This window comes from Gambusia affinis, linkage group LG16 (assembly GCF_019740435.1).
Source record: "Gambusia affinis linkage group LG16, SWU_Gaff_1.0, whole genome shotgun sequence".
In the NCBI taxonomy this organism is placed as follows: Eukaryota; Metazoa; Chordata; class Actinopteri; order Cyprinodontiformes; family Poeciliidae; genus Gambusia; species Gambusia affinis.
Genome location: NC_057883.1, coordinates 21,165,790 through 21,178,429, shown reverse-complemented (window position 1 = coordinate 21,178,429; position 12,640 = coordinate 21,165,790). Strand labels below are relative to the sequence as shown.

The 12,640-nt window shown below is 38.4% G+C and overlaps 1 protein-coding gene across 3 annotated transcripts in view; it reads right to left on the bottom strand.

The window, feature by feature from the left end:
• Positions 1-12,640, bottom strand: part of slc38a6 (solute carrier family 38 member 6) — a 44,012-nt gene that overhangs the window by 7,316 nt on the left and 24,056 nt on the right. For 2 of the 3 annotated variants that reach the window (XM_044141823.1, XM_044141822.1), the window contains 2 exons: positions 3,757-3,851; positions 3,232-3,676 (listed from right to left, as the gene is read on the bottom strand). The exons of the other annotated variant lie outside the window; for it this stretch is intronic. In XM_044141823.1, coding sequence (XP_043997758.1) covers positions 3,593-3,676; positions 3,757-3,851 — 179 coding nt within the window. In that variant the 3' untranslated portion in view covers positions 3,232-3,592. Of the gene's footprint in view, positions 1-3,231; positions 3,677-3,756; positions 3,852-12,640 lie in introns of those variants that run through there. 3 annotated transcript variants of the gene reach the window in all.

Here is a 12,640-nt window from a genome sequence, read left to right as displayed (position 1 = left end):
GCGAGGAGCGGCCATATTGAAACATGAAGTCCACCTAACAAGTTGCAACTAGGGTAAGTCAGACTTGCTACCAGTTTTCCAATCGGAAAAATCAACTAGAATGTCCTCCGAAGTCAGATTTCCCACTGGGAAACTGGGAGCAATTCCAACTACCCCAGTTATGACTTTAAGGCGGACTTTGTGTTTCAATATGGCCGCTCCTATCATCAACAATAGCAAGATGTAGTGGAAACATGTTGATTTTACAATGCACACATCCAAAAGTCTGTCTAATATCAGTGTCACATGTAACTCCTGCAATTCTAAACCGAACAAATTAAAAGTGGATTTCATTAACAACAAATTATTATTAATAATAATTAACAAATTAATTGGAATTTATTGTGAAAATGATAAATTCCACTAGTCTGACGTCAAATCCAGCTCAGAGTTCTGACTTCGCAGGTAACTGGCAGCATTAAACCCAAAAAGGAAGCAGTAATGCTTTTTAACCACCTTTTCTTTTCTTCACAAATGAAAGGCCAGCAAACTGTATGTCAAAAGGTCAACAATCGGTCAACATATCATAAGTGACCACTGTTCTGACTTCAATCAACAAAAAACATTTTTTAAAGCACGCAGCCAACACCTCTTAAACCAACAGAAGAAGCCAAGGCTGCCAGCAGGGTCTTAATTTCAGCCCACCATCGTTTCTCTGCTTCATTCCTTCCTCATACCCTGGGAGATGGTGTTGTCATACTGCTGGACCCGGGCCCAGCCCAGCCTTGTGAGCCGGTTTAACTAAACAAAAACACTCCCACCCTGAGCGGAGGACTCTGACCACTCCAGGCCCCCATAAAAACAGCTCTGAACCGGGTTCAACATGCAGCCTTCCAACACAAAAAGCACTGGTTTTCAGAGCTTTGACGTCTATTTGGTTCAAAGTTGTCCAGTTTTATACCCAAAGAAAAAACTGACAAAGATAAGGAGTGCTGTCATAGTTGGACACTAGGTGGTAATCTTGTGCTAAAAAATATTTTACAATGTACAGTCTATGTAAAAAAAGAAAAAAAAGGTCTAAATACTCTTGTTAAAATGCCTTGTATATGTGGTGAAAAATAAGGACCAAGGTAAATAACTTCAAAACCATTTCAAGATTTTATTTGTTTTCCAATAAAGTTGTACAGGTCAGACAGGGTTTCTGCAGGTTTCACCAATTCAAATGTAATTCAAATTAATTAATTAATTAATACCAAAGGGAAATTTAATGATAATAATAATTTAAGACCTTTTTAAGACCATAAATATTAAATTTAAGACCAGTATCACAACAGAAATGTACAAAGAAAATTTGATATTTTATTTAGTAGTAGCGCCTTCTTTTTTTGCACAGTATGAATGTAGCATTGGGTATTTCGGCAACAGAAGAGAGCCAGTGGCAAAGACAAACATTGCCCAACCAAGTGGCAATACATTAAAAAAAGCAGCGAGTAAGTGGTAGCTTTAACCGCCTCAAATCACAGAACGCAATGATGTCATCTGCCTGAGACTCAAATTTCCTTACAAAAAATGTCCCACGAGAAATATAAACTATATGAAATAAAATATTTGTGCCATCACAAAATTTGAGATCTGCGATTAAAGTATCTAAGGCCAACTTTCATTTATCTTTTAAATTTAAGAAATTTTAAGCTCTTAATTTTAAATACCCTAACTTATTTAGTTAGTATATAAAGACGCTCAGACACTAAGTCAAAGGCCACATTGTAGGTGGAAAAAGATTCAGAAGCCATTTATTATGGTTCCATTTTGTTTATATTATAGATGTGAAGTTTGTCAATATGTGTTTATTTATTCTTCAAATCCATTTTGTTTAGTAAAAAAATATATTTTTTCTCCAGACGTTTAACATTTTGACCCTTTGCCACTACGTCACTCAGTCATTCTAACCGCCATGATGGACGTCGGAAATGAAGATCGGGAGTATTGACCAGAGCAACTGAAGTTGTTTTTGTCAGTTTATTCGTGGCTTCTACTTGCTCGAGTCAAGCTAATTTCTCTTTGAGTGTAACTCGCTTGCTTGGGGCTCACAAACTGCGGTATTTACAGAAGCTTGAAACAGCTAGCATAGCTAGCATTCCGTCCTGACGTGTTGATCAAATTACCAACTTCATCTGAATTCACACCACGTGATTTATGTCACTACGTCATAAACTGCCGCTCCCCTCACACTGGAACAGCCAGGTTAGCATCTCGTCTTCTGTACTAAAAACGTACAGAAGACGAGATGCTAACCAGTTTTTTTTCCATACATGCTAGGCTACATGACGGTGGGGCACTGTTTCCATGGTTACTAATGGTTAGACGCGTGCCTCCTCCATAATGCGATATTTCATATCCTCCTAGTCATACTTACTTATAAATTATATTCTGAACGTCAATCTTCTTACCTTGTAGATAGTGTTCGCTGCTTATCCGCGGTTACACCGAGGGCTGACAGTCATTATGATTAACGGCTGGTATCTATCGCCGCCGCATCTTACCACATTCAAAGTCATAAAATAAAATTACAAGTTTGGTTTTCATCCTTATCTTTCTCTGCAGCCGACCGCGCAGCATCATGTGACCGTTTTTGCTGCGAAATCAACTTTATAAAAGCGATACTAGGCCACCACATGCGAATTTTTCTGAAAGGCTTTACAGGAGCGGGCAGAGTTTCGCAGAGAGTGACGTCACGTGCAAAGGGTCAGCGCTGTTGCTTTGGTTTTGTCAGTTGGCGGTTACCGTAGTAACCAGTACCTGACAACTCCTCCCCCTTTTTCTGCAACCGCTTCCTTTACAAGTATTATATTTTAACATACATTTTAGACAGACTTAATTATGTACAGGGTTTCACATGTGATTTTGTCATGTTTTTTAAACTGTTATTATGATTAATGTGGATTTTAGCTGTGTTTAATTGTACAACTGTCAACTGTTGTCATCTGTAGTTTGTTTAGGGTTATTTATTGCATTTTATTTAATGAGGAGACTGACTGAAGTGGTTCTTCTTTAAAGCAGAAAGCCGACTAGTTGTCTGAGTGCTTGAGAGGCAACTTAAAGACGAACTAAACAGTGTAACAGCGAATGGAAACGTGCGGAGCGTGTGGCTTTCATTAGCTGCAAGTCGAACCGCAGAAAAGTGTGGCTCTCAGCATCATAACCGCTGCTGCCAATCAAACACATGTTTACACAGATGAGTCTTAGACGTTCTGAAGAAGACATTTTAGTGGTTAAACAAGCAAACCCGGGTTTCATTATGTAAACAATTTTCCCTTCATTTAGTGCTCAAAACAGAGCAGAAATACATCAAGTTAGGACAAGAATCATTAAGGGTTTCAGGGAAATTTAAAGGAATAATAAAGTGCAAAATCAAAATAGTAAAATCATCCCTTGTTCATCTTTAAATCCAGAAAAAAAAAATTAAAAGTCAATATGTAGAAAAAGTTTGTCGTAGTTTGAAATCTATAAAAACATTTTAGAGTTCATCACAAAAAAGTCCCTGAGGTGATGCTGGTCCCTTTCATGATTCAGTTTCTTTGGTTCACATTTCTCTTTCTGGTTTGTATTTGGATCAAGAGGTGAGCACCCACGAGATAATGATAACAGTGAGACTGGCAACGCCCATTATCAACCCAAAAACCACCAGAATTATGGCCTGGAGAGACAAAAACAAACACCAGGTCAGGAAAAATCACCAGGAAGAAAACAGTGGCAGGTAAAATTTTGCTGATTTACCCCGATGGAGTCGACGGATTTGATCGGCTGGCTGCTGATTTTAAGGTAGAATATTCCTGGAAAAACAAACAGCAGACAGCTGGACATCGTTGAGCCTAAAATAATTTAAAAAGATGATTAAAAACGGATTAAAGTCAACATGGAGCATACCTAACAGCAGCAGCTTCATAAACTTAGACCAGGAATGCATTAATTATGCATAAATGATGCAACAACTGATAGCTTGAATATTTAGCTGCTTTTAAAGTCTGCTGGAAATAGATTCAGCATCAAAACATAAATGCAGTTTTCATTATTATAGTATTACAGTAAATTCTGTTAAATAAATTATCTCTTTCATGCACACCCTTTCCTAACATTTCCTTAAATTTCATGCTTCAAGATTTCAATTCAAACAGAAAATAACATTTAATGTAATGGCTAAACTTTTATTGTTTTAGGTAAAGTAGGTAAACTAAAATTATTTCTATTTTGCTAAATGCTGTACGAGAAATTCATTTTTTTTTTAGAGAGAAACTTTTATGACTTCAGATCTGAATATCTTGTTTAGTTCATCTGGGAAAGCCCAGATGATGATGTCATGACTTTGTAAGCTTCTAATTGGCTAAATTTCAATATTTCGATTTAAACATGTTCATGTGACATCATTGGAAAATCAAAATTAATCAAACAAGATATCAAGAAGAGAACTGAGAACCTCCACGTCTGGGAATTTCAAGCTATTTAAACACTGCAAAAACACAAAATCTTACCAAGTATTTTTGTCTAATTTTTAGTGAAAATATCTTAAAACATTATAAGTAAAGACAAAACAAGCCTAGTAGTAACTTTTCAGCACGATAAAGGAGTTTGTTTTAAGTCAATAATTCCTTGATATTGATTTTAAAAAGTACTAGTTCCAATGGAAGAAGACATTTCCCCATGTTATAAATTAAATAATCTGCTAAACGAACAAGTATTTTTTTTGTCAATATTTAAGAATTATTAACTTAAAACAAGCTTCTATAACTTGCTGAAAAGTTAAATGTAGGTTAGTTTTGTCTGATATCAAACATAGTAAGATATTTGCAATAGAAACTAGAAAATTCCTGAAGAAATTTAACTGGGGCCTGCCAAAGTGTGCCCGTCGGTTTGGACCCAGCGTTGTGATGCTAAGAATTAGCATCAATGCTAAAGAAAGCTGCAATGTAATCAATAGCATGTGGAGAATCACAAGAATGTTAAGTAAGCTGGACATGCAACATTCAGTATGATAAAGTAAGTGTATTAGCTAAAATGAGCAAATATGCTAATGTAAGCATAAATACTTTCAGTAGCATGTGGGGTATCATTAGAATGTTTACTGTCATTTACTTACTCCATTAAGTATACTAAACATGGCTAATAAGTCTGAAAAATAGAAAATAGCTTATTTAAGCTAAAAGGCTAATGCTAATCAACTGCCTTGCTGCGCAAGGCAGTTCCCTAACCTGGGATAAACAGATAATGCAGAATGATATCACTGCACCGCCGGAGGCCTCAAAATGTTCCAGAGGGGCATTTTGAGGCTTTTATTTTGAAATTTGCAGTAAGCTTCATATTAAATGCCCACACTAATCCAATGTGTAAGAGTGCTTTGGATAAACCAGTCACATAAAGCCAAAAAGAGCAATTACATGATGTAAAAATTCCCAAGGCTTTTATTTTGAAATTTTGTTGTTTCATTTGAAAGGGTCAAAGTCATCCCATGTGTAACAGTCATTGGATTAAATCAGTCATATAACGCTCAAAAAAGCAATGACCTGATGTAAAAATTTTCAAGGGCTTTTATTTTGAAATTTTCAGTAAGCTTCATTTCAAAGGGCCAAACTCATCCCATGTGTAACAGTGACAGGGTTAAATTAGTTATATACAGCCCATAGCAGCAAGTTTTTCTAAAGGCCAGCTCAGTCCTCCTCTGTTTTAACTGAACTAGTAGTTCGAACTACAGTGATGCGTATTTGTAGTCCTCAGCAGCTCTCCCTGCTTTTATTTTGAAATTTGCAGTAAGCTTCATATTAAATGCCCACACTAATCCAATGTGTAAGAGTGCTTTGGATAAACCAGTCACGTCAAGCAAAAATGAGCAAATATATGATGTAAAAATTGCCAAAGCTTTTATTTTGAAATTTTTGTTAAGCTTCATTTGAAAGGGTCAAAGTCATCCCATGTGTAACAGTCATTGGATTAAATCAGTCATATAACGCTCAAAAAAGCAATGACCTGATGTAAAAATGTTCAAGGGCTTTTATTTTGAAATTTTCAGTAAGCTTCATTTTGAAGGGCTAGACTCATCCCATGTGTAACAGTGACAGGGTTAAATGAGTTATATACAGCCCATAGCAGCAAGTTGTTCTAAAGGCCAGCTCAGTCCTCCTCTGTTTTAACTGAACTACTAGTTAGAACTACAGTGATGCGTATTTGTAGTCTAAGCAGCTCTCCCTGCTCTGGGTTCCGTTGCCATGGTAAATAATCCTCTCTGCCAGCTGTGAGTGAGACATCCAGGGGGAGACAATTCTCTGTTTGAGCCAGCCAGTTTGACTAAAAAAAGCATTGCAAACAACTGTTTCCCGTTCGGGAACCGTAATACATATTCAAAAACCGTTTGAAGCATATGAGACGGCTATTTGTCGTCTCACATAGTCCCGCCATTCATATCTCTACCTCACTCACAGTATTAACAGCGATGAGATAAAAAAAGTGTGTGCCAAGGTCTGAAATTTATCAGAAATACATGGAAGTGAATCAGTGAGATCTGTCTGCTACCCTGGTGCATGACCTTGCTCTGAAGCACCTGGAGAGAAAACTGTAAGCGCTAGATAATTTTTGAAAACATTTGACCGGAGCAGGCACGCGTATCAATGTCAGGACCAAGTTTGATACCAATCATGCAATATTTGTGAGCGTGAGGGCGAGTTAAAAAATGATTTGGGGTCAAAATGTCGCTCTGACTCTCACTCTAGCGGAGCGGCCTTCACACTCTGATTTTTCCAAAAATCAAAAACTTTGGGTCGCTTAGAAAGAAGTTGTGGACAAACCATAATACATATTGACGTGCTGTCTTCACTATAAAAGAGATCACGGACGTATCTACAAAATGAAGTTTGAATGGAGTTTCTACATAAAGTTATGACGACACAGAAAATCCTCAAAAATAGGGTATTTTTAAGATTTAGAGGTTGCCTCATCCCCTTGACGACGAGATTGCACCTGGTGAGCTCGTTAGTGATTTTGGGGTCGTTTTTTGCTTTTTACGTCGCCATGGTAACTCCAAATCCCACCAAAAGTAATAGCTCCAATGCCGGGTTCGAGCCGCACGTTTTGATACCACTTTTATGGGTGGGCTCGCAGCGGTACGAGCCGCATTAACGGTAACGGAAGAATAAGTTACTATAATAATAACTAGAAAATTCCTGAAGAAATTTAACTGGGGCCTGCCAAAGTGTGCCCGTCGGTTTGGACCCAGCGTTCTGATGCTAAGAATTAGCATCAATGCTAAAGAAAGCTGCAATGTAATCAATAGCATGTGGAGAATCACAAGAATGTTAAGTAAGCTGGACATGCAACATTCAGTATGATAAAGTAAGTGTATTAGCTAAAATGAGCAAATATGCTAATGTAAGCATAAATACTTTCAGTAGCATGTGGGGTATCATTAGAATGTTTACTGTCATTTACTTACTCCATTAAGTATACTAAACATGGCTAATAAGTCTGAAAAATAGAAAATAGCTTATTTAAGCTAAAAGGCTAATGCTAATGAACTGCCTTGCTGTGCAAGGCAGTTCCCTCCGGCGGTGCACTGTCCAGAGGGGCATTTTGAGGCTTTTATTTTGAAATTTGCAGTAAGCTTCATATTAAATGCCCACACTAATCCAATGTGTAAGAGTGCTTTGGATAAACCAGTCACATAAAGCCAAAAAGAGCAATTACATGATGTAAAAATTCCCAAGGCTTTTATTTTGAAATTTTTGTTAAGCTTCATTTGAAAGGGTCAAAGTCATCCCATGTGTAACAGTCATTGGATTAAATCAGTCATATAACGCTCAAAAAAGCAATGACCTGATGTAAAAATTTTCAAGGGCTTTTATTTTGAAATTTTCAGTAAGCTTCATTTCAAAGGGCCAAACTCATCCCATGTGTAACAGTGACAGGGTTAAATGAGTTATATACATCCCATAGCAGCAAGTTGTTCTAAAGGCCAGCTCAGTCCTCCTCTGTTTTAACTGAACTACTAGTTCGAACTACAGTGATGCGTATTTGTAGTCCTCAGCAGCTCTCCCTGCTCTGGGTTCCGTTGCCATGGTAAATAATCCTCTCTTCCAGCTGTGAGTGAGACATCCAGGGGGAGACAATTCTCTGTTTGAGCCAGCCAGTTTGACTAAAAAAAGCATTGCAAAAACTGTTTCCCGTTCGGGAACCGTAATACATATTCGAAAACCGTTTGAAGCATATGAGAGGGCTATTTGTCGTCTCACATAGTCCCGCCATTCATATCTCTACCTCACTCACAGTATTAACAGCGATGAGATAAAAAAAGTGTGTGCCAAGGTCTGAAATTTTTCAGAAATACATGGAAGTGAATCAGTGAGATCTGTCTGCTACCCTGGCGCATGACTTTGCTCTGAAGCACCTGGAGACAAAACTGTAAGCGCTAGATAATTTTTGAAAACATTTGACCGGAGCAGGCACGCGTATCAATGTCATGACCAAGTTTGATACCAATCATGCAATATTTGTGAGCGTGAGGGCGAGTTAAAAAATGATTTGGGGTCAAAATGTCGCTCTGACTCTCACTCTAGCGGAGCGGCCTTCACACTCTGATTTTTCCAAAAATCAAAAACTTTGGGTCGCTTAGAAAGAAGTTGTGGACAAACCATAATTCATATCGACGTGCTGTCTTCACTTTAAAAGAGATCACGGACGTATCTACAAAATGAAGTTTGAATGGCGTTTCTACATAAAGTTATGACGACACAAAAAATCCTCAAAAATAGGGTATTTTTAAGATTTAGAGGTTGCCTCATCCCCTTGACGACGAGATTGCACCTGGTGAGCTCGTTAGTGATTTTGGGGTCGTTTTTTTGCTTTTTACGTCGCCATGGTAACTCCAAATCCCACCAAAAGTAATAGCTCCAATGCCGGGTTCGAGCCGCACGGTTTGATACCACTTTTATGGGTGGGCTACTTGGCATGTGATGAAGAATAAGTTACTATAATAATAATAAAGAAACATTCTATTGGGTGTAGAACAATAGGTGCCTGCCATGCAATGCATGGAGGCAGTGACTGACTTGCTTCGCAAGTCAGTCACTGCTCTCCTTATGCATTGCTATGGGCAGGCCCCAACTAGAAAATTCCTGAAGAAATTTAACTGGGGCCTGCCAAAGTGTGCCCGTCGGTTTGGACCCAACGTTGTGATGCTAAGAATTAGCATCAATGCTAAAGAAAGCTGCAATGTAATCAATAGCATGTGGAGAATCACAAGAATGTTAAGTAAGCTGGACATGCAACATTCAGTATGATAAAGTAAGTGTATTAGCTAAAATGAGCAAATATGCTAATATAAGCATAAATACTGTCAGTAGCATGTGGAGTATCATTAGAATGTTTACTGTCATTTACTTACTCCATTAAGTATACTAAACATGGCTAATAAGTCTGAAAAATAGAAAATAGCTTATTTAAGCTAAAAGGCTAATGCTAATCAACTGCCTTGCTGCGCAAGGCAGTTCCCTAATCCCTAATAAACAGATAATGCAGAATGATATCATTGCACACGAGGCGTACACTATCCAGAGCGGCATTTTGAGGCTTTTATTTTGAAATTTGCAGTAAGCTTCATATTAAATGCCCACACTAATCCAATGTGTAAGAGTGCTTTGGATAAACCAGTCACATAAAGCCAAAAAGAGCAATTACATGATGTAAAAATTCCCAAGGCTTTTATTTTGAAATTTTTGTTAAGCTTCATTTGAAAGGGTCAAAGTCATCCCATGGGTAACAGTCATTGGATTAAATCAGTCATATAACGCTCAAAAAAGCAATGACCTGATGTAAAAATTTTCAAGGGCTTTTATTTTGAAATTTTCAGTAAGCTTCATTTCAAAGGGCTAGACTCATCCCATGTGTAACAGTGACAGGGTTAAATGAGTTATATACAGCCCATAGCAGCAAGTTGTTCTAAAGGCCAGCTCAGTCCTCCTCTGTTTTAACTGAACTACTAGTTAGAACTACAGTGATGCGTATTTGTAGTCCTCAGCAGCTCCCCCTGCTCTGGGTTCCGTTGCCATGGTAAATAATCCTCTCTGCCAGCTGTGAGTGAGACATCCAGGGGGAGACAATTCTCTGTTTGAGCCAGCCAGTTTGACTAAAAAAAGTATTGCAAAAAACAGTTTCCCGTTCGGGAACCGTAATACATATTCGAAAACCGTTTGAAGCATATGAGAGGGCTATTTGTCGTCTCACATAGTCCCGCCATTCATATCTCTACCTCACTCACAGTATTAACAGCGATGAGATAAAAAAAGTGTGTGCCAAGGTCTGAAATTTTTCAGAAATACATGGAAGTGAATCAGTGAGATCTGTCTGCTACCCTGGCGCATGACTTTGCTCTGAAGTACCTGGAGAGAAAACTGTAAGCGCTAGATAATTTTTGAAAACATTTGACCGGAGCAGGCACGCGTATCAATGTCATGACCAAGTTTGATACCAATCATGCAATATTTGTGAGCGTGAGGGCGAGTTAAAAAATTATTTGGGGTCAAAATGTCACTCTGACTCTCACTCTAGCGGAGCGGCCTTCACACTCTGATTTTTCCAAAAATCAAAAACTTTGGGTCGCTTAGAAAGAAGTTGTGGACAAACCATAATACATATTGACGTGCTGTCTTCACTTTAAAAGAGATCACGGACGTATCTACAAAATGAAGTTTGAATGGCGTTTCTACATAAAGTTATGACGACACAGAAAATCATCAAAAATAGGGTATTTTCAGGATTTACTGGTTGCCTCATCCCCTTGACGACGAGAGATGCACCTGGTGAGCTCGTTAGTGATTTTGGGGTCGTTTTTTGCTTTTTACGTCGCCATGGTAACTCCAAATCCCACCATAAGTAATAGCACACCTCCCGGGATCGAGCCGCACGTTTTGATACCACTTTTGTGGGTGGGCTCGCAGCGGTACGAGCCGCATTCACGGTGACGGAAGAATAAGTTAAGAACTAGAAAATTCCTGAAGAAATTTAACTGGGGCCTGCCAAAGTGTGCCCGTCGGTTTGGACCCAGCGTTGTGATGCTAAGAATTAGCATCAATAGCATGTGGAGAATCACAAGAATGTTAAGTAAGCTGGACATGCAACATTCAGTATGATAAAGTAAGTGTATTAGCTAAAATGAGCAAATATGCTAATGTAAGCATAAATACTTTCAGTAGCATGTGGGGTATCATTAGAATGTTTACTGTCATTTACTTACTCCATTAAGTATACTAAACATGGCTAATAAGTCTGAAAAATAGAAAATAGCTTATTTAAGCTAAAAGGCTAATGCTAATCAACTGCCTTGCTGCGCAAGGCAGTTCCTAACCTCGGATAAACAGATAATGCAGAATGATATCACTGCACCGCCTCCGGTGCACTATCAGAAGGGGCATTTTGAGGCTTTTATTTTGAAATTTGCAGTAAGCTTCATATTAAATGCCCACACTAATCCAATGTGTAAGAGTGCTTTGGATAAACCAGTCACATAAAGCCAAAAAGAGCAATTACATGATGTAAAAATTCCCAAGGCTTTTATTTTGAAATTTTTGTTAAGCTTCATTTGAAAGGGTCAAAGTCATCCCATGTGTAACAGTCATTGGATTAAATCAGTCATATAACTCAAAAAAGCAATGACCTGATGTAAAAATTTTCAAGGGCTTTTATTTTGAAATTTTCAGTAAGCTTCATTTCAAAGGGCCAAACTCATCCCATGTGTAACAGTGACAGGGTTAAATTAGTTATATACAGCCCATAGCAGCAAGTTGTTCTAAAGGCCAGCTCAGTCCTCCTCTGTTTTAACTGAACTAGTAGTTCAACTACAGTGATGCGATTTGTAGTCCTCAGCAGCTCTCCCTGCTCTGGGTCCCGTTGCCATGGTAAATAATCCTCTCTGCCAGCTGTGAGTGAGACATCCAGGGGGAGACAATTCTCTGTTTGAGCCAGCCAGTTTGACTAAAAAAAGCATTGCAAAAAACTGTTTCCGTTCGGGAACCGTAATACATATTCGAAAACCGTTTGAAGCATATAAGAGGGCTATTTGTCGCTCACATAGTCCCGCCATTCATATCTCTACCTCACTCACAGTATTAACAGAGATGATATAAAAATAGTGTGTGCCAATGTCTGTAATTTTTCAGATATACATGGAAGTGAATCAGTGAGATCTGTCTGCTACCCTTGCGCATGAATTTGCTCTGAAGCACCTGGAGTGAAAACTGTAAGCGCTAGATAATTTTGAAAACATTTGACCGGAGCAGGCACGCGTATCAATGTCATGACCAAGTTTGATACCAATCATGCAATATTTGTGAGCGTGAGGGCGAGTTAAAAAATGATTTGGGGTCAAAATGTCGCTCTGACTCTCACTCTAGCGGAGCGGCCTTCACACTCTGATTTTTCCAAAAATCAAAAACTTTGGGTCGCTTAGAAAGAAGTTGTGGACAAACCATAATACATATTGACGTGCTGTCTTCACTTTAAAAGAGATAACGGACGTATCTACAAAATGAAGTTTGAATGGCGTTTCTACATAAAGTTATGACGACACAGAAAATCCTCAAAAATAGGGTATTTTCAGGATTTACTGGTTGCCTCATCCCCTTGA